Raw genomic sequence first — 18,500 nt, forward strand, 5'->3', positions numbered from 1 at the left:
CATGATGCATAAATTCTGTTCAAATACAGAATTCTGTCTGGTCAGTGTCAACTTCTGCCTCTGAATCCTAACAGTGCCTTCGAGGCGGGAAGAATTTCGTTTCTTCTGATAATGGGGCAATAAATTCTCTTTCTCTGAAAGATTCAGGTGTCCTGTGGCTGCTATCTCGCTGCAAGTCCTTTCTTTACAAAAAGTATCTACATACTACTATGCTACTACATAGCATAGTTTCTATTTTAACATTTTGTTATAACCTAAAACTATATTTAACACACTGCTTAAGAGAATTAATACAGTATCACTTTCTAACACAACACATTTAATATTCATTTGAATATTTGTGAAAAGCCAGTCATAAAATATGCATTTTTCACACTAAAAATACATGGTGGCAGTTTATCTGCTTATGGTAGTTTTGTTAACTAATTCAGTTTTCATATTAAATAGCACATAAGAAAATAACTTACACAGGCAAGTATGCAGAATATACTCTTTAATAAATAGCAGGTAAAAAAATAGATCTCCTTAAAAACATCTTAAGAACCAGCAAAACAAAGGTACCTTATAAAATACGCATATTCACGTTCTTTCGGGAAGGGCATTATCCCGAGGCAATAATTTAAAACCGTAAAAAGTAGAATAAAATAAAATAAAGAAAAAAAGTTGTTTCCTCAGCTCGCATAAGTGAGAAGAAGGGTTAAATAGGTGAAATAGGTGAAATAGGAAGTAACAGCGTAGCGCAGTCGTTTTTCCCCGGTTCTGGAGGCGTCCCTGAGAGGCGGTGCCGCGGGTCCGAGGGCACTTGAGCCCTTCAGCACCTGAGCCTTTCATCACTTCAGCACTTGTCCTGCAGGGCAGCGCAGCGCAGGTTGTCCAGCACCTGCAGGACGTGCAGGATGGTGGTGGCCCTGAGGCACTCCGTGCTCTCCTGCGGGGCGAGATGGGCTGGGTCAGCTCTGCAGAGGCGGCTTTTGACACCCCAGAAGTCTGCAGAACCCCGCCGGCCTGACTTACCGCTCGCATGGCGTTGTGCAGCTTGTGCAGCCAGTGCCTCAGCCTGCCCGAGGGCTGGTGCGAAGGATCCACCTGCAAGGAGAGCGGCTGGGTCAGCAGCGGCCCCACAGCGCAGAGCCGGCCGGGCAGGGCTCGGGGGAGGCACTCACACAGCCCTGCACGGCCTCCCGGGCGGTCCTGAAGAAGTGCAGGGGCTCCCGGCACAGCTCGGCAAAGCCGGGGGCAGCGGGCAGCCCCAGCATGGCAGTGGTGAGGTTCAGCTCGGCCGCCACCAGCAGCACTCGGTCGGACATCTGTGGGGGGAGAGTCCTGGTTAGGGACCCGGAGCTGCAGGGCTGGAGGATGGGGGTCTCGCAGACCTGCCCGGGGCTGCGGGTGGACGGGAGAGCTGTGCCCCCTTACAGCATCACCGCGCTCTTACCGGCAGGTTCACTGCGTTCCATTTCCGGTGGAAGAGCTTGGTGTTGCATTTGTGGGTGGTCACCTGCAGGTATAAACCAAGAGAGAGACTTAAAAACTCTCATCGTGACTTCTGGCTATGTTGGACCACCCTGGACAGCCTTGAGGGCTCTGAAACCAGGATGAAAATTGGCCGAGCATCCTTCATGTCCCCAAACACCCTTAGAACACATCTTGCTCATCCCCAAACTGCTGCAGAAAACATGCACCTTGTCACTCAGGTCTTGAATTCAGCATCCCCTCTGCCTTGCCCCCTGCCAGCCCACAGCCCCCTGTTGCCAGCAGTACTCACAAACTCTTGTCTCATCCTGTCCACAGCATGCCGCTGCTCGGGTGCAATGCTCTGGTACTGGGACAGCCTGCAGCCCTTCCCCAGGGTGTCATGGGGAAAGGCAGCCCCCAGGCTGACCCCCAGCACCAGCACGAGCAGTGGGGTGAGGCCGAGGTGCAACATTTTGGCAAGGAAAGCTTGACAGCCGGCGATGGAGTACGGTGGGGTGAGGAGGCTGCGGTGCAGGATGCCAGAGAGGATGAACCGCAGGACTCCGGGCAGGATCCGCTGAATTTCAGATGCAGAGGTGCCTGACAGGGGCTCCAGGTGGCTTGTTCAGACGTGGAGCTGCTGAGCTGCTGCGTGTCCCGGGGAGCTGCTTTGCCTTGCTCGCTGTGGCTGCCTTGCTGCTCCATCTCCAGCTTTTTATTCCTGCCTGGTGCTTTCATCTTTGCAGGAAAACCCAGGGCTGGTGCAGCTGGAAACAAGAAAATGAAAGTGGTGCAGGGAATCTCCCCTCCTCCCTGTTACCTGCCGGGCTGCCTCCAGCCCTGCCTGCTCCACCTCAGCCCAGGATGCTGGGGAATGCTGGGGCTGGGGCTGGCAAGTTGGGGTACACCAGCATGACCCAGCCCCACCCTGAGCTGAAAGCTGTGGGAAACACCTGGGGACAACAGGTTCACGGGGACAGGATGGTTTTGGTGCCTCCTGAGTGGCAGCAGGAGTTCAGGTCTCAGCTTCTCCGTGGGAAAGGCCGTGGTGGGTTGGGACCATAAGCAGCAGCCAGGAGTGGGCACTGCACTGTCCAGACTGCAGGTGTGAGCTTTTATGGCTGTGTTATCTGAGGGACAAGGTTCACCACCACAGCAAGGGAAAAGGTGAAGCACTTCCACCTGAAGTTTCCCAGATAGGACACAGTTGTGGAGGAAGATGAAGATGAGCAGGGCTGCCACTGGAGCTGGCTGGGGTTTCCTCCCTGTTCAGCCTGGAGACACAAATAGGGTGTATGGACACCCCTCTGCTGAGAGCTGGAATCTGCCTCTCAGCAAACTGTCCCTCCATCAAGGGAACCTCCTGTGGTCACTGCTGAGCTTTTAGTCTCATGAGTTCATCAAGCATTAAATATAAAAAATTAGGGCAATGCCTGGATCTAAGAAGCAGGGACAGTAAGAAAGTAAAAGGCATAAATGCACTTGGCAGGGCCTTGCACGATGACCACAGAACACTCCAGGAGGACCCAATTTTTAATGTTCATATTTGGAACCAATGTGCTGATTTCAAAGAGTGCAAGCAAAGGAGAAAAGTTCTTGTGGAAGCATGTGGAAAGGTACACCTGAGGGTGAGCAGAGTGGCATGGATGTGGTCATGGGCTGGGACCTCTCAACACCATCCAGTCCAACCCTTGCTGTGGCAGGATCAGCTGGCACAGGCTGCCCAGGACAGTGGAGAAGGATGGAGCAGACACTTCACAGTCTCTGTTTTTCTTGTGTTCAGATGGACTTTCCCTGGTTCAGCTTGTGCTTTGCTCTCACACCACCATGAGCCCTGAGCCTTTCCTCATAGCAGAGATGTTCCTGTGCATCACCTTCATGATCTTGATTGGACTCCTCCAGTCCCTGCCATGTCTCTCTCCCACTGAGGAGCCCAAAACTGGACCCAGCACTTCAGGAGTGGCCTCACCAGCACTGAGGAGAGGGGAGGAATCACCTTCCTCAGCCTTCTGCAAACACTCCTCCCAGTGCGGCCCTGGATACCATTCACCTTCTTTCCCACCAGGACACTTTCCTGGCTCATGTTCAATTAGTGAAGAGGTCAAGCAGGACCTGCTGTTGACTCACATGGTCCATCCAGCCCTTCTTGAGCCCTTCCCCTGCTCTAGCAGCATCCAGAGGGCTCAGATTTTTCCTGGAAAACCATGATGGAGATGAAGAATGGGACGGGGCAGCATGGATTGGACAGTGGCTCGTTCCACTTTGTCCAAACTGGATGCAGACACAGCTTGGAGAAGAGCCAGGACAGCAAAACGTGGTGCTAAAGCCCCAGAGCGTGGTGGGCACAGGTTTTCCAGTCATGGATGTGGCCACTGGATCAGGCTCCCAGCCAGCCTCCCTCACAGCAGCAGGTTAGGGGAGGTCAGTCATTAAAGCCTGAGCCCTGGTGTGGGCTGGGGTCCCTTGTCTGCCCTTCTGGGGAACAGGACAATGGCTCTGTCCTTCCTTTCTCTCCCATTAAAGAAACCCACAGGAGGTTAATTTTTATTCAACACAACGAAGTTCATGATCAGTGTAGCTGTGAAATACAAGTCCAAACCAGCATAAATAAGACCACTTCTGTCATCCAAACAAGCACAGCTCAGCTGGAATAGAGGGCACTTTGGCAGAAAATCCCAACAGATGGAAAATAAATGTGGCCCCCATGAGAGAGAGGTGATCCACCAACAACCACGGTCCCACATCACTGATCTCTGCCGAGACACTTTCGGGTCACCCGTGGGGTCACAGAGCAGCATCACATCCTCGTGGGACAGCTTGGGCTCCTGTTTCCCACGGCTGTGGCTTTTCTCTCCCAGGTGTCGTTTCTGTTTGGAGAAGTAAAGCGAAACCTCCTCTCTTCACACATGCAGAAGGAAATTCAGAGGCACCAAAGAGAAGCTAAAGCTGTGGGGTGAAGCCAGGCCATGAGCATGGCCCCTGGCACCCATGGCGGCTGGGATGGAGGGTTGAGGATCACCCTGCTCAGATATTTGTGCCACCCCCAGCCACAGTTGAACCCCCAGAGACATGGCTCTGAGCAGCTCTGAGGGCTTTTTCTTCATGGGATGAAGCCCATCCTGGGCTTTGGCGCGTGTCTTCCCCGGCAATGGCACGCTCCACCATGGCCCAGCCAAGCATGGCTGCATTCCCCACAGCGCCTCCAAACTGTGCCAGGACCAGCTCCTGCCCTGGAGTAGAGAGTTCCCCAAAGCCAGCACAGGCTGGGGACATCACACCATGCCCAACAGAGTCTGCAGAGCACTGGGGACCCACCACAATCATTGTTCTAATCCCAGTGATGCCCTGTGAAGGCTGATCTAGAACAGAAGCCAGAGTTAAAGAATAAAGTAGGGATTTATTAAAAGGCCTCAATGGATCCACCTTGGGCAGCACAAGAGTCCAGCCAGGGCTACACCCAAGATGAACCAAAATGGTCACAAAATGGACAACTGGTCATGGGGTCTCTCACTTTTATAAGTTCTGGTCCATTTACATATTGGAATTTAATTGTCTAATTACAGTCTTAGCTTATGAAGTCCCATCCTTCTTGTTTTTCTCTCTTGGGTCCACAGTTGTTTGTGCTCTTGGGCCTGAGATTTGGATGATTTGTCCTTGGTCCCCAGCTGGAGAAGGAATTGTTTTGTCTCCTTGCTCTGTGAAGAGAGCTCACCATCCCCTAATATGAAGCTCAGAGCTACACACCAGAGCAGCACAGAATCTGAAAAATAGAAAAGCTCAGACCTGTGGCATCACCAGCTGCCAATGGTGCTGTTCCAGGAGAGCAGCAGGTGGTGATGATGGAGCCCCCTCATTGAGAGGCTGGAGCCACTCAAGCTTGCTTGGAGTGAGAAATCCCAGGTGTGGGATTTCCAGGTAGGAGAACAAAAGTGAAACCTGACTGTGGCCAGGGCTGGCGTCAGCAGCGGGTGAGGCAATCGCTCCGTGGTGACTCACAGGTTCCGGCATGGCACCAGCATGGCAAAGGTGCTCACCACTGGGTAAGGATGAGCCCAGATGGGCTCCTGACCCCAGTGGGCCAGTCTGGGAGGAAGTGACTCCTGATAGACTAGTCTGGGCAGAGAAGATAGAAAAGACAGAAAGTGTGCCCCAAACAAGCCAGGTTTAAAAATAAACCCCTGGATGAGGTGTGGGAGCCCTGCCCACGGGCATCAGGTGGGCTCTGCTCATCAGCCATGCCCAGACCTGTGCCTGCCAGCCCAGGGTGTGGTGCCACCAAAGTGCCCCCCCCCAGCACATGTGAGCTGCAGCAGCCCCTGCACTGGCTGGTGCTGCTCTGCTGATGCAATCCCTGCTGTTACCTCATGGCTGGGCACCTGCTGCACCATGCTGCTGCAGGGAGGGAAGGGCTTTAAATTAAATCACAGCCGTAATTAACAAGCAGACTTCAACTTGTTGTAAATTTAAAGTGAGGAAAAAATCCAAACACTTGTTCCCCAGAGCCTTTCTGCCAGCACTGTAGGTACATGGGATGTCACCTCCTGCAGGACCCCTCCCTGCCTTGGAATGTCTGCAGGGATGCACCTCACAGGGACAAGCCCTGCCAGCAGAGCAGGCCCTGGGCATGGCAGCAGGGGTGCCACCAGTGCCAGCCCAGGCAGGAGAGACCCCTGGTGCTCACCCAGCTAGGGAGGCCTGAGAGCTGCTGCTGGCCTCAAGCCAAGCTGCACCTGGAGCAGCCCCTCAGGCAGTGACATCAGGGCCTGATCCAGTACTGCTGCCCCAGCACCTGGCTGTGGACACAGAGAGCAGCCTCCCATCCATGATGGGCTTCCTACACCATAGCTGTACTCCTGAGACCCCATCACCCTCCTGGGGGACCAAATGGGGGCAAAGCCTTTGCCCCCCACCCTGGGCAAGCTGAGAGCAGGACCCTGTGAGCCCAGGACCTCAGCAGAAGCACCTCCAGCCCCTCTCAGCCCCCTCTGGGGCTGGGAGCAGAGGTGGCACTTCACCTTTTTTAATAATGCACTGATGTAGAAGAGAGTGAGAGCACAGCCCTTCCCATGGTGTCAGGGAAGCTTTCTTGACAAGGACAGGAATTACAGGAAAGGGAAACATCCCTGCAGAGGGTGGGTCTGGACTTGAAATATCCAGAAGGCAAACAGGAGGAGACCTGTGCCAGGGTATGCCCAGCTTTGAGCCCTCATGTGTCTCCTTGCCCCTCCCAAAAAATGCAGCCTCTAATCTTCCCTTTGCAGCGTGGGTGGGTGATAGGGCACAAACCTGCTCTCCCTTCAGCAGTGATCCCACAAAGGCTCCTGAGCTGTTCTGAGGGGCCTCACTAGGGCCAAGGCACTCCTGAGGCAGGTAAGGTGCTGATACCAGGGATGGGGGCACACTGTGGGTGAGAGCAGCCCCTGTCCAGGGCAGCCCCCAAAGACAGTGCACAGCTCCTCACGTAGCCAGGGCAGGGAATGGCCCTTCCTACCCAAAACCCACCCTCCCCACAGAGCAGAGGGGCACTGAGAGCATCAGGACACTCAATGTCAATGTAGCAGAGTTATTCCCACACCAGTGAGTGCTCCACAGCCTCTCTGTAAAACAGGAACCACAGGCAACATTTTCTCAGCTGGCTTTTTAATTATTATTAATTGTGTAAGAAATGCAGTGAGTTTCAATTGAGTAAGACATTGAACAGTGAGTTTCTCAGCTGTTCCTGTGATTCTCTTCCCCATGTGTTATTAAACCATCAATCCACAATGGGACACTCCCAGTGCTGAGGGAACAGCGCTGGGCAGACAGCAGGACCAAGGTGGACAGGAAGCTGAGGGGCACAAAACCCCATCTGCTTTCCACAGAGACCAACATTTCAATCAGCAAAATTAGCAGGAATCTTCCCAAGGAGTAAGAGCAGTTACAAGCAGGATTTTAGGAGACAATCCACCTTCCCCTTCCATGGTAGCTGCAGATCAGGAGAAGGGTTTGCTCTCTCAGCACCCCTTGCACCCCAGCACACAGACGTGCCTCACCAAGAACTCCACCGGGGTCTCACGAGAGGAAACTCCCATTGTCTCCAGCATCCTGAAAGGACAAGCACAGGAAGGCTCTCACCTGCCCAGACTGCTCCCACCTGATGTGGGGCAGCAGCCAGAGACAGATCCCTTCCACCCACAGCACACAGGGGCGATGGCAGATGCTTCAGCTGCTGCACAAGGGTTGTTCTGGTCAGGGAATAAATGAGCAGCACCCCTTCCCCTTGTTGGGGCTGAAACAGATGGGTGAATGTTGGAATGCAAGCCTCTCTGAGCTCTTCAGAGAGAAAGATGAATGCAGGGGCTGAATTAAAGCCTTTAGAGAAATTAAGATATATTAAACCACATAGATATGAGGTAGAAGAGTATTTTTAAGTAAATAGAAGTGTGAGTTATAGTTTTGAGTAAGTTTAAGCTTTAGGTTTTAAGTGAGTAGAAATACATTTTAAGTGCCTTAAGAAACTGTATTAGCTAGCAAAGGCTCTAAGGCCTAGTTTAAAGCTCAGCAACTTAGCCCTAGACATAACAAAACCATAGAACAGAATTGCCACTAGAATAGATAGAATTATTCACATAAAACAGATAAAACTACATACGTAAATAGACCGAACTATTCACATAGATAAATTTTCAAGTAAGAAAACAGATAGTACATTTGCATAAATAGATAATATTATATACATAGTTTTTAAAGAAATTACACTACTTTTGTACTACTCCAGCACATTAGAATCAAGCTTAGATTGGTTTAGAAAGAACGTTTTAGAATCATGTTTTTAGTTGATTGGATGTTTTGTGAATAAAAAGTCCCTGTAAGGGGGTGCAAAACACAACATCAACGACCACCACAATCACAACAGAAGAAGAAGAAAACAGAAGAAGAAAAGAAAGAGGAGAAAGAAGACTGTGGTCCCTGTTGCTGCTCAGAACATCAGAGCAGCTCATCCCTGCTGCTGCTGCTCAGGACATTGGACCCTGTGCCAGGGAACAACTGTTGCTGCTGCTGTTGCTGCACAGAAGCTGGGACTATTCCAGAGAGCAGCCTTGCAGCTGCTGCTCTTGCTTGGGACTCTGAGCCAGAAAGCTTTTAGCACTGACTGTAACACCTTGATCTCTTTGCCTTGGAGACTGATGTATTCATGCAATAAAGAACCTCAGAGCAGCCCACAACTGCTCCTGTCTCTTTGAAGACCCTAGACCCACTAAAGCTCGACAGGTGAAGATGCAACCACCAATACTTTTCAAGCCCTTTGCCAATTAAAAGCAAAGTAAAGAAACTCAGGATAGTCTCGTGTCAGAGGTTTCATGGATACATTGCTGCATCCTACTGATAGACAGATCCTACTGCTAGACAGGCTTCATATCTAAGGATCTGCTGTTGAACCCCTGACAAGTGTCCACTCCTGGAGGAAGGGAGGGAGCACATCCCTGCACACTCCCCTGCAGCTTTGGAGGGGTCTGCACAACCTCCCTCTGCATGCACTGTACAAGACAGATCCTCCACACCCTGCTTGTTTTCCCAAGAGGTTTTCTCACCTCTTTTCAGTCTCTTGGAGGAGGGATGTTGCAGCTGTAGGGTCATTTTTCTTAAAGGTTTGATATGAAGAGGTGGACTCCATGTAACCAACCACACCCTCAACAGTCATGGGAATTGGGTCATAGATATCAGTGATTCTGCAAGAGACATGGGCAAGAAAGGAGCATTGGCAAGTTAAATCTCAAAGGCAGTGGAACACGGACCACAGGTTGACATGGTAATAAATATAAATAAATAAAATATCTGACACCATCAAAGGTGGTTCTGCTCACCTCTTCTTGTCTGGGAATGGCAAGGCCTCAAAGATTGCTTTGTAGTCATCCAAGACAAATTTTACTTTATCATTTGAGTATTTTAAAATCTCATCCCAGCACTGTAAAGACAAGAGTATTAAAAACAAACACAAAACCACTTGAAGTTCCCAGATGCCACTTAACTTAGGTTCGGGCCTGTACATTCATATATGTCCTTTTTTTTAAAAGACTTGTTGCATTAAAATACACCAAAATCTTGCTTAATGTCAAGAATTCAAGGATCCTGGTTCTAGAAATAAGGCTCCTGTCCTTCCTACACAGCTCTTACTCATAGTGGAAAGTCTCCTTTTATCCAATTGTAAAACACCCTTTGTCCAGAAAGATTCCTAAAAAAAGGCCTTCTTCCCAACAGTTTCTACTTCCCATTCTTTTCACTGTGATCAAGGCAACAGGAAAAGTCTCCTGGACAATACCAGCTCCCAGATCTGCCCTGGCACCCTTCTCACTCCCACTAGATCTGCCCTATCAGTCCTCACATCCCTCTCCTCATGATCCAGCCAGCCCAGTGTGGAAACCTCTAAATCCCTGCATTCACCCCATCTGCATTAGGATTCCTATCATCACACCCCCTCAATCCCACTCCTCCCTCTCTGGCTTGGGATTCACATTCTCTGAACCTGAGAGAAGCAGAAAAAAATATGATGAAAACAATTCTTATCTCATTTGCTGCACCTATGTTGTGCCAAAGTAGAATGCATTGTGGAAGATTGTTTCCCCAGTGATGGTGTTTTGTTTCCTTGGCCTATCAGGGCCAAAAAGGACTGGGGACTGTCACGGACATATTTTATGAAAAATCCTTTTGTTAGGATCTTTTCTCCTGAGAAGCTGAGAGGCCTCAGAAGCAAAATGTACACAATGGTTATCTGCTGCTGTGGAATGCAACAGGTGCATCTTTGATTGGTCTCATGTGGTTGTTGCGAATTAATGCCCAATCACAGTCCAGCTGGCTCAGACTCTCTGGTCAGTCAAGATTTTCTTATCATTCCATTCTTTTTCCTTTCCTTTCAAGCCTTCTGATGAAATCCTTCTTCTATTCTTTTAGTACAGTTCTAATATAATATATATCATAAAATAATAAATCAGCCTTCTGAAACATGGAGTCAACATTCTCATCTCTTCCCTTGTCCTGTGAACATCACCACAGGGGACCATGGGGACTGTTGGCTGACAGCCACAAGATCCTGTGCAGTGGAGCCGAGTGCTTTGTGCAGATTCAGTTTAAATGTAGTGTAATATAATATAGAATAATACAATATAATAAAGTAATTAATCAAACTTCTGATGTCAGTGGAGTCAGATGCATCACTTTCTCCCTGCCACGGGGGCCACCCTGTGTTTCCAATACTTTGCACCCATGAATGCCACACATTCCCCCGCCCTGAGGCATTCCCAGCTGACCTCCCTGAAGACTCTGGTGAGCTGCTGGGAGCACTCCCCGTGGCGCAGGCTCATGTCCAGGGTGTAGGTGCTGATGGCCACGCAGCCGCCGGGCCGCAGCACGCGCTGAGCCTCGCGCGCAAAGCGCTCCAGGTGGAACCAGTGCGCGGCCGTGAACGAGGTCAGCACGTCCACGGAGCCGTCCTGGAACGGCAGCTCCTCCGCCGGGCACACGCTGCGGAGAGGGGAGAAGCCACGGGGTGTTGGGAAGGATGGAAGTTTGACAAGCAAATCTCACAGATATGTGTGCTTAGCAGAAAGGTTTTTGGATGAAAGAATACGTGATGGTGTTCACAGGGGTCTCAGGACGAGGGAAGAGATGAGAATGTTGACTCTATGTTTCAGAAGGCTGATTTATTATTTTATGATAGATATATTAAAACTATACTAAAAGAATAGAGAAAGGATTTCATCAGAAGGCTAGCAAGGAAAGAAGTGGAATGATAACAAAAGCTCATGAGAGTCTGAGAGAGCTGGACTGTGATTGGCCACTAATTAAAAACAACCACATGAGACCAATCACAGATCCACTTGTTGCATTCCAAGGCAGCAGATAATCATTGTGTACATTTTGTTTCTGAGGCTTCTCAGGAGAAAAATCCTAGCAAAGGGATTTTTCATAAAATATCATGGTTCCATCTTCATTCGTGTAGCTAAGTTTTGATATAGAAGGAAATAATTGCTGAGCCAGTCTTACAAGATAACCAAGGAGGCATAGGGTATATTAGTTAGAAGGGGTTTTTATGACTTAGAGCAAGAATCAACCCACCTCAAAGAAGAAGATGTTTTTACCAAGCAGAAAGAGAGCACAAGCAAACAAGCAAGCAGAAAAAAGGTCTCAGAATTTTCCACTGCAAGAAAACTGAAAACCAACTTCTAGCTGAAACTGTAATGTACTGACTTTTAGTAATTGGAGAACAGTAACATGAATATGGTAATTATAGTAGTTATGATAGGCTATAGATAAGAGTTAAGGTATAGATTTGTTCTACTGTAATAAGATGCTCAGCAAAGAAAAGTAGCTGGAACTGACAGCTGTAGGCACAGGCACTGTCACCCACGACCCTGGACTGCTGTAACCTCTTGGATACAATAAACTGCATTTTGGAGAGCTGCCAGGAGTCCCACATCTCTCATTTCAGCTCTTACAATGTGGGATGGGGGACTTACAGAGCAGGACGTGGAGCCAGAGGGTGTTTTTGGATGGTTTGGATGTAAGACCACAAAGTCTAGGATAATGCTTGTTTGCAGCAGGAATTCCATCAAATGGAATCTCTGGTGCCAGCTGGCTCTTACAACAGTCAAACTCATGTCACCATGATATTTTCTGAGAAATCCCTTCGCCAGGATTTCTTCTCCTGGGAAGCTCGGAAGCTTCAGCTTCTCCCTGTTTTGCTGCATTGGAATGTGATTTGGAGATTGTTTATCCAGCATTTGAATTGTTTTAATTTAATGACCAATCACAGCCAGCTGTGTCGAGGCTCTGAGGAATCACAGGTTTTTCTTTATCATTCTTGCTAAGCCTTTTGTGTATCCTTTCTCTTTCTTTAATATAGTTTTAGTATAGCATTCTTTAATATAATATCATAAAATAATAACTCAGCCTTCTGAGAACTTGGAATCAGATTCTCATCTCTCACCTTGTCCTGTGGACCTCACAAACACCACATGCTCACAAACCACCCCCTTCATGTGAGGACCTGAACTGTGCCTTTGGCCGAGTGTGCTGTCCTGACACTCACAGGTAGGAGATGTTGGGCATGCAGGGGGTGGCCTTGGCCTCCTGGATCTGTGCTTCACTGATGTCCGTGCCCACCACCTTCTTGAAGTGCTCCCCAAGGAAGTGGGTGCCTTGTCCAGAGCCACAGCCAACATCCACCGCCAGCTCCGCAGGGATGGCTTTCTGCAGGAAGGAGTGCACGTGTCTCAGTGGGCAGCCACCCAATCCCTGTGCTTTCACCCCATTCCTTCCCCCAGCACCCACTCAGGAACAGCCTTGGCGTGGCAGAACCTGTAGAAAGCCTCTTCTGTGCCCCCATCTGGCCATGAGCCCTGCTGCTTTATCTTTCCCTGAGGCACCAACCAAGGTGACACTCCCAGCAAGGTAAACACTGCCTGCCACAACTGAATACTCATTGAATTTTTCCCCACCCACAATTAATACTCCTTGGATTTTTTCCTCCAGCCTGGCCCTGCCCCGCTCACCTTTTCCCGCAGGTAGGAGAGGATGGTCTGCTGCAGCTCTTTGCCCGGTGCAAACCTGTATTTCTGGTAGACAGCCGCATGCCCTCTACCCTCGAACATCTGGGTGGCCATGCTTGGTGACCTGACACCTGGAGGAGGCAGCAAGATGTGATTCCCGGGGATGTCACAGGGGCCAAACTCCTGCTGCTTCCCTAACCTGGGACCGCAGGCACTGAAGCCTCCGGCTCTCGGCGCGGCCACAGGGAGGACTTTGACCGGGAGGCTCCAGCAAGGGAGCGTGAACCTGCCCTCCAGGAATCCCTCCCACAGCCCTAAGCTCATCACAGGAGCAAACCAGCGGCGTCCGACAGGAAAAGCTTTCCAGGTTTTTACACACCGCCTAAGGGTTGTGAAACTCCTTTTTTTCCCCACCCACCCGGCTGTTTCCTCAAATAATTCACTGAGCAGTGAAGCAGGGAAACTACCAGGAAAACATGGGGGCTTTTGCTGGCTGGATTTTTTTAAAAGGAAATCCATTTTCTCATATTAGCAACGCAATCACAACTCAACCTTACGCTTTCCCAACCACCTGCTGCTTTTTGCCCCTTCCCGCCCAGCAGCCAAAGGCTTTTAGGGCACTGAACCCATCACCACGCGTGGAGGCGGGCGGGGCCCTTCGGCCTGGGCACAGCTCAGCCCCAGGAGCCGGGGGGAGACACTCGGGGAGGGCCGGGGGGAGACACTCGGGGGGAGCCAGGGGAGCTGCCCAGTTCCCGCTGGGGCCCCGTGTGGCCCCGGTTCCCGCAGCCCCTGCTCTGTCCCCCGCAGCCCGGGCCCGTCGCGCCGCCCCGGAAGGCTCCCGGCCGTATCCTGTTCGTGGCGCTGCCCGAGCAGGCGCTGTCCGAAGCAGCGGCAGCCCCTGCGGCTCGGCACCGAGCCCAGGCACTGCCAGGAGAGCTCCGTGCCCCTTTTGCCGAGGAAGGATGTGCCCACGATGGGTTTATGGAGCGATACGGAAATGCACCGGGAGATGGAGGGTTGTTCTGCCTCCGTGCAGGAAGAGATGCTGCGGCAGCTCGGGGCTGGAGCGCCCAGCCGGGAACAGCAGCGCTGCCAAAGCGCTCTCTGCTGCAGGGATCCTCCCGAGCTTCTCCCCGCACCATTCCCGCTCCTTCCTTACCGGGCAGCCCCGCAGCAGCCGCTCCCAGCGCCTCCCAGTCTGGAGCCGCGGGGCCGGGACCAGGGAAGGCGGGGGAAGGCGAGGGATGGCCCCGGCACCGCCCCCGGTGCCGCCCGCCCGGGGCTGCCCTGCCCAGCGAGTTCAGGGGGCAGTTTCTGGGGGCTCCGAGATTCTGGAGCCGCACACACAGCTCTGTGGTTGCTGATCATGTAGTTACGGCTTTCAAAATGCCCACGGATCCCGGGAATGCTCAAGCAGCCTCCACATCTCGGGAAGCAGATGCAGAGCCCAGCAGATGCTGCAAGGTAGCAGAATAGGATTCAAATGCTGTAGGCAGCCAAAGCCATACCTACAGACCTCTGTCTGCACTGGAGTCCCCTCCTGGTGTCCAGCAGAAAGAGAAAATGCAGCAAAAGCCCCCAACAGCAGCACTTGAAGAGCTTAGAACGTTGGGATTTCAGACCTAGGCAGTTTTCCCTGATTTGGGGCAGGATTTTACCCCTTCCTCAGGAGAGTAATGTTAATTCTGTGCAGCTGAGACCAATGGAGCCATGGTTTGCTGGAAGCACGGTCCCTTCAGTTTGTACTTTGCACAACAGTCATGGGTCCATGCTAATTAGCACAGCCTTTAAGCCACTCCTAATTTTAAGAAAAATCTGTGAACTTACTCAAGGACTGAAGACAGAGGCTGGCTTGAAGCAGTTTGCTAAATCAAAGCATGGGTTGGAGTTCTGGGCTTGTGTCCCAAATATTTTATTTGAGCCACCTGGTGCTTAATCATGCAAGGGTGGCACCTGCAGCAAGAGAAAATACCACACAATCACCAAAGGGCCCTGTGTTTTCACAGCCTGGCTCTCTGGGGTTTGGACACCCCATTTTGCCTGGATTTTGCTGAGAGCACCTCCTGCAGACAGGAGGGAGTGATGTCCCTGAGGCACCTGCCCAGTTCCAAACCCCACAGTTCCTGGGCAATGCACAGGTGATGTTTAAGTGGGCTACAGCTGACACCAGACACCTGCAGGAAAACAAAACACCAGTCAGGCATGGGCTGCAAATGGCACCAGGCCTTTCCTGAGCTCTCCCAAATTTGGCACACTGGATTCTGCTGCCTTTGGCTCTCTCCTCCATCCCCACTGTGCTCCCCAAGGGACTGCTACTCTCTGATGGCCCTGCACCATGCAGAAATAAATTGGTCTCCTCAAGATTTGGGTTGCTGAGCCTTAGGCCAAATGTGGGTTTAAACACCAGGCACAGAGAATCAGACACTGTCCATCATCCCTGCCTGCCCACTTATTAAATCCAAATAATGGAATGCTAAAGTGCCCTGGGGTCTTCCCAACTTGTTCCCCAAACCTTCAGACCCTGGGGATTTTAATTATTAAGCAGGGTCCTGGATTAATAGACCCTCACTGGGAATGCATCTCACTCTGAAATTTATTAAAACTGAAAAAATGAATTAATCTATTTTAGGCGACAAAAAGGCCAAAGGATGCTCCTGTCAGTCCTCCTGTGTCCAGTGGTATTTTTTCCAACAGGTTTACCTGTGGATAGATTGCTTGGAGCTAAAGGAAGAGGAGGCCAACAGCACCATTACCCTGCTGCATTTAATTTACAAATCTAATTGTTGTAAATTTCATTTCAACTTTAATTGACTAAGAGGCTTTTTGCTGGACCACACAAGAGGGAGGATGCCCACAGGGCTGCGTGGGCTGGGGTCCACCTCCCCATCCCCAGGATCCCCTGAAGAAGTCAGGGATATGTCTCCTACCTTGTGGAAAACTTGGTTTGATTTTAAGATCCCAGTAAGGCTTCAGCTCTCATGGGACTCTCCCCTGTTTATTTGTTCTCTGATGGAAAAGGAGCAAGATTTATTATCACAACAAGGAATAAAGGGATTGGAAAAGAGTTGGTATTTCTTCAAGGGTCTTTTCAAACCTAGAGGGCTCAGACTTTAAGTTTGTGAAGAATATAATTCTCTTGTCTTAAAAGCAGTGGGGTATGGATAAAGTTCCTTGTAGGGAAGAGATTTATCCACAAACCGGAGATGTCACTGTTGATGTGTTAGAGTTGTGCCTCAAGCTGGCATTAGGGCTATCCTGCCTGCTCCTGGGCATTTGCAATCCAGGAAAAATCAGTGTTTGTGTCAAAAGAAAGCCCAGATGAACAAGAGACAAGAGAGGGGAGGGAGAAGGGAATTCCCACAGCAGTGACTGTTTTAGGGAAGTGCATCCCTGCCCCTGCAGTTCCCGGATCCTTGCAATGGCAGCAGCAGTGGCTGGTGATGTGCTGGTGATTGCTGTGCTCCAGCACACAAAGGGCTGGAGGGGAAGGAAAGGCAGGCAGGACATGCTCAAGGGCAGAGGAGGAAGCCTGCAGAGGAGAGAGCCCTTGGCTTTGCAATCCTGCCTCACCCTCAGCTCATCCGGCCAGAAATCCTTCCTGTGGAATGACTGATGAGCAGCACTGGGGCTGAGAGCAAAGCCCAGCACTGGGGGCTGCAGAAACAATAGCAGCAAGTCCTTCTCCCTTCACTTCACCTTTTAATTAAGGAAGCTGGGAAATCTGGTGGTGGAGCCAGTGAATTAAATGAAATTTAGAAGTCACCTGAGAATCTGTGTCTGAGCAACCTGAGATAGCCCGTTCCGCATGCAGGGGCCAGATCCACTGCTGATGAATTAACAATTCTGGATAAAAGGAGGGAGAGAAATGTGAGCTCAAAATGAGCTCTTATTTCACCTCTCCTTGCATGCACTCTCTGGGCATGAGGATGTAGTGGCTGATATTATTATATCTGCTGGCACAAGCAAAAAGTCCGGTGGCGTCAGGAAGCTGCTGTACTAAAATTAAATAACTCTTGGGGATGTGCATGGCCAAACCAGACTCAGAGCAATTGCTCTGGGTTTGGCTGATGCCTGATGGGCTGCTCTGAAATTGCAAACAAATTTGTGGCAATTAAACAAGATTCAGGACCATCTTAATTCAGAGTTTAAGCTTTTCCTTCTTGGGGTCCCAGCCAGGCATGTGATAGACAGTGAAAGGAATGAGACGGGTGTGTCTTTACAAACTGTGGGCCTGATGGTGGGTGAGGCCAGATAGGGAGAGGTGAAAGAAGCAATGGGGGGAAAATTTATACATAAATTCCATAGGAATTCCACTAATTGACACAGACTGTTACTCACTCAAAACTGTGCTAAATATCTGGATTTAGAGAAAAAGAACAGAGACACAAAGAAAAGCGGGGTATACATTAGAAAGGGCCTTCGGTATCAGGCATTTCAGGAACTCTGTACCTCTCAAGTACCTCAGCCAACCGGCAAAGAGAGAGGGAAATGTGGCTGGGAAATTAGGATAAAAAGGAGGCTGTGTGCTCCAAAAATTGGAGAGACCCCAGGGGAAATACCCCATGGCCTCTCCCTTTATTTGAATTAAGTTACAGGATTCCTCTGCCTCCTTTTCGGACAGAAACCTCTGGTGTTTGTAGGATTAATTTTCCTAACAATAGGGAGGAAAAAAAGGGAGAAGGAAGCAATATTCTAGGCTCTTCTCTTCTTCCTCAAAAGCCCCTGCACCAGGAGACAGCTGAATCCACCCCTCGCTGTCCATTTCCCATTGCAGCTCCCAGGATCACAGCCTTGTGTCCCAAAAGCCAGGTGGGAACAGGCCTGGAAGTGTAGTGGTGCAGAGGGTTGGAAAAGGGGGATTTTTGGGTTCTGGCCGTGCTGTGATGACCAGTGATAGTCTGTCCCAGTGGGGGCACGAGGGCTGGAGGCTGCAAATGCACCATGGCATTGAGGAGGGTGCAGGAGGGCACAGAAGGGTGTGACACAGTGCAGCAGGGTGAGGAAGGGTGTGTGATGATGCAGGAGGATTAGGATGTGCAGGAGGATGCAGTAGGATGGAGGAGGGTGTGTGAGGATGCAGAAGGGCAGGGAAAGATGCTGCAGAGGACAAGAGGGTACAGAAGGGTTTGGAAAGGTGTAGAAGGGCACTTCAGGATGCAGGAGAGTGCAGGGGGGAGCCGGGGGTTGCAGGAGGATGCAGGAGGATTGCAGAGGAGTGCAGGAGGATGATGCAGGACAGTGCAGGAGGGTGCAGGAGGAAGATGCCGGAGGGCGGTTCAAGGAGGATGCAGAAGGAGGCAGCATCTCCGTCCCTGAGCTGCCGCAGCATCCGCCGCTCCGGCGGGGCCGTGCCGGGCGGGGCAGGGCAGGGCAGGGCAGGACCGAGCCGTGCCGGGCGGGGCAGGGCAGGGCAGAGCCGGGCAGGGCAGGACCGAGCCGTGCCGGGCGGGGCAGGGCAGGGCAGAGCCGGGCAGGGCAGGGCGGGACCGAGCCGTGCCGTGCCGGGCGGGGCAGGGC

General features: G+C 51.0%; 2 protein-coding genes across 3 annotated transcripts; both read right to left on the bottom strand.

The window, feature by feature from the left end:
• Positions 1–478: 478 nt before the first annotated feature.
• On the bottom strand, positions 479–3,389 carry LOC118688992 (interferon lambda-3-like). Its single transcript, XM_036386986.2, has 5 exons — positions 1,766–3,389; positions 1,436–1,498; positions 1,164–1,307; positions 1,015–1,086; positions 479–928 (listed from the first exon to the last, which is right to left on the bottom strand). The coding sequence occupies exons 1-5, from the start codon at positions 1,925–1,927 to the stop codon at positions 836–838; spliced, it is 534 nt and encodes a 177-aa protein (XP_036242879.1). The 5' UTR covers positions 1,928–3,389; the 3' UTR covers positions 479–835.
• Positions 3,390–7,078: 3,689 nt separating this feature from the next.
• LOC118689156 (putative methyltransferase DDB_G0268948) lies at positions 7,079–14,217 on the bottom strand. 2 transcript variants are annotated; one of them, XM_036387250.2, is made up of 7 exons: positions 14,143–14,217; positions 12,984–13,111; positions 12,521–12,681; positions 10,740–10,953; positions 9,300–9,400; positions 9,027–9,164; positions 7,079–7,539 (listed from the first exon to the last, which is right to left on the bottom strand). In XM_036387250.2, the coding sequence occupies exons 2-7, from the start codon at positions 13,092–13,094 to the stop codon at positions 7,449–7,451; spliced, it is 816 nt and encodes a 271-aa protein (XP_036243143.1). In that variant the 5' UTR covers positions 13,095–13,111; positions 14,143–14,217; the 3' UTR covers positions 7,079–7,448. The 2 variants fall into 2 exon arrangements, with proteins under 2 accessions (XP_036243143.1, XP_036243144.1); XM_036387251.2 differs by lacking the exon at positions 14,143–14,217 and adding an exon at positions 13,538–13,778.
• Between the last annotated feature and the right edge of the window lie 4,283 nt (positions 14,218–18,500).

Source organism: Molothrus ater, chromosome 7 (genome assembly GCF_012460135.2).
Source record: "Molothrus ater isolate BHLD 08-10-18 breed brown headed cowbird chromosome 7, BPBGC_Mater_1.1, whole genome shotgun sequence".
Classification (NCBI taxonomy): domain Eukaryota; kingdom Metazoa; phylum Chordata; class Aves; order Passeriformes; family Icteridae; genus Molothrus; species Molothrus ater.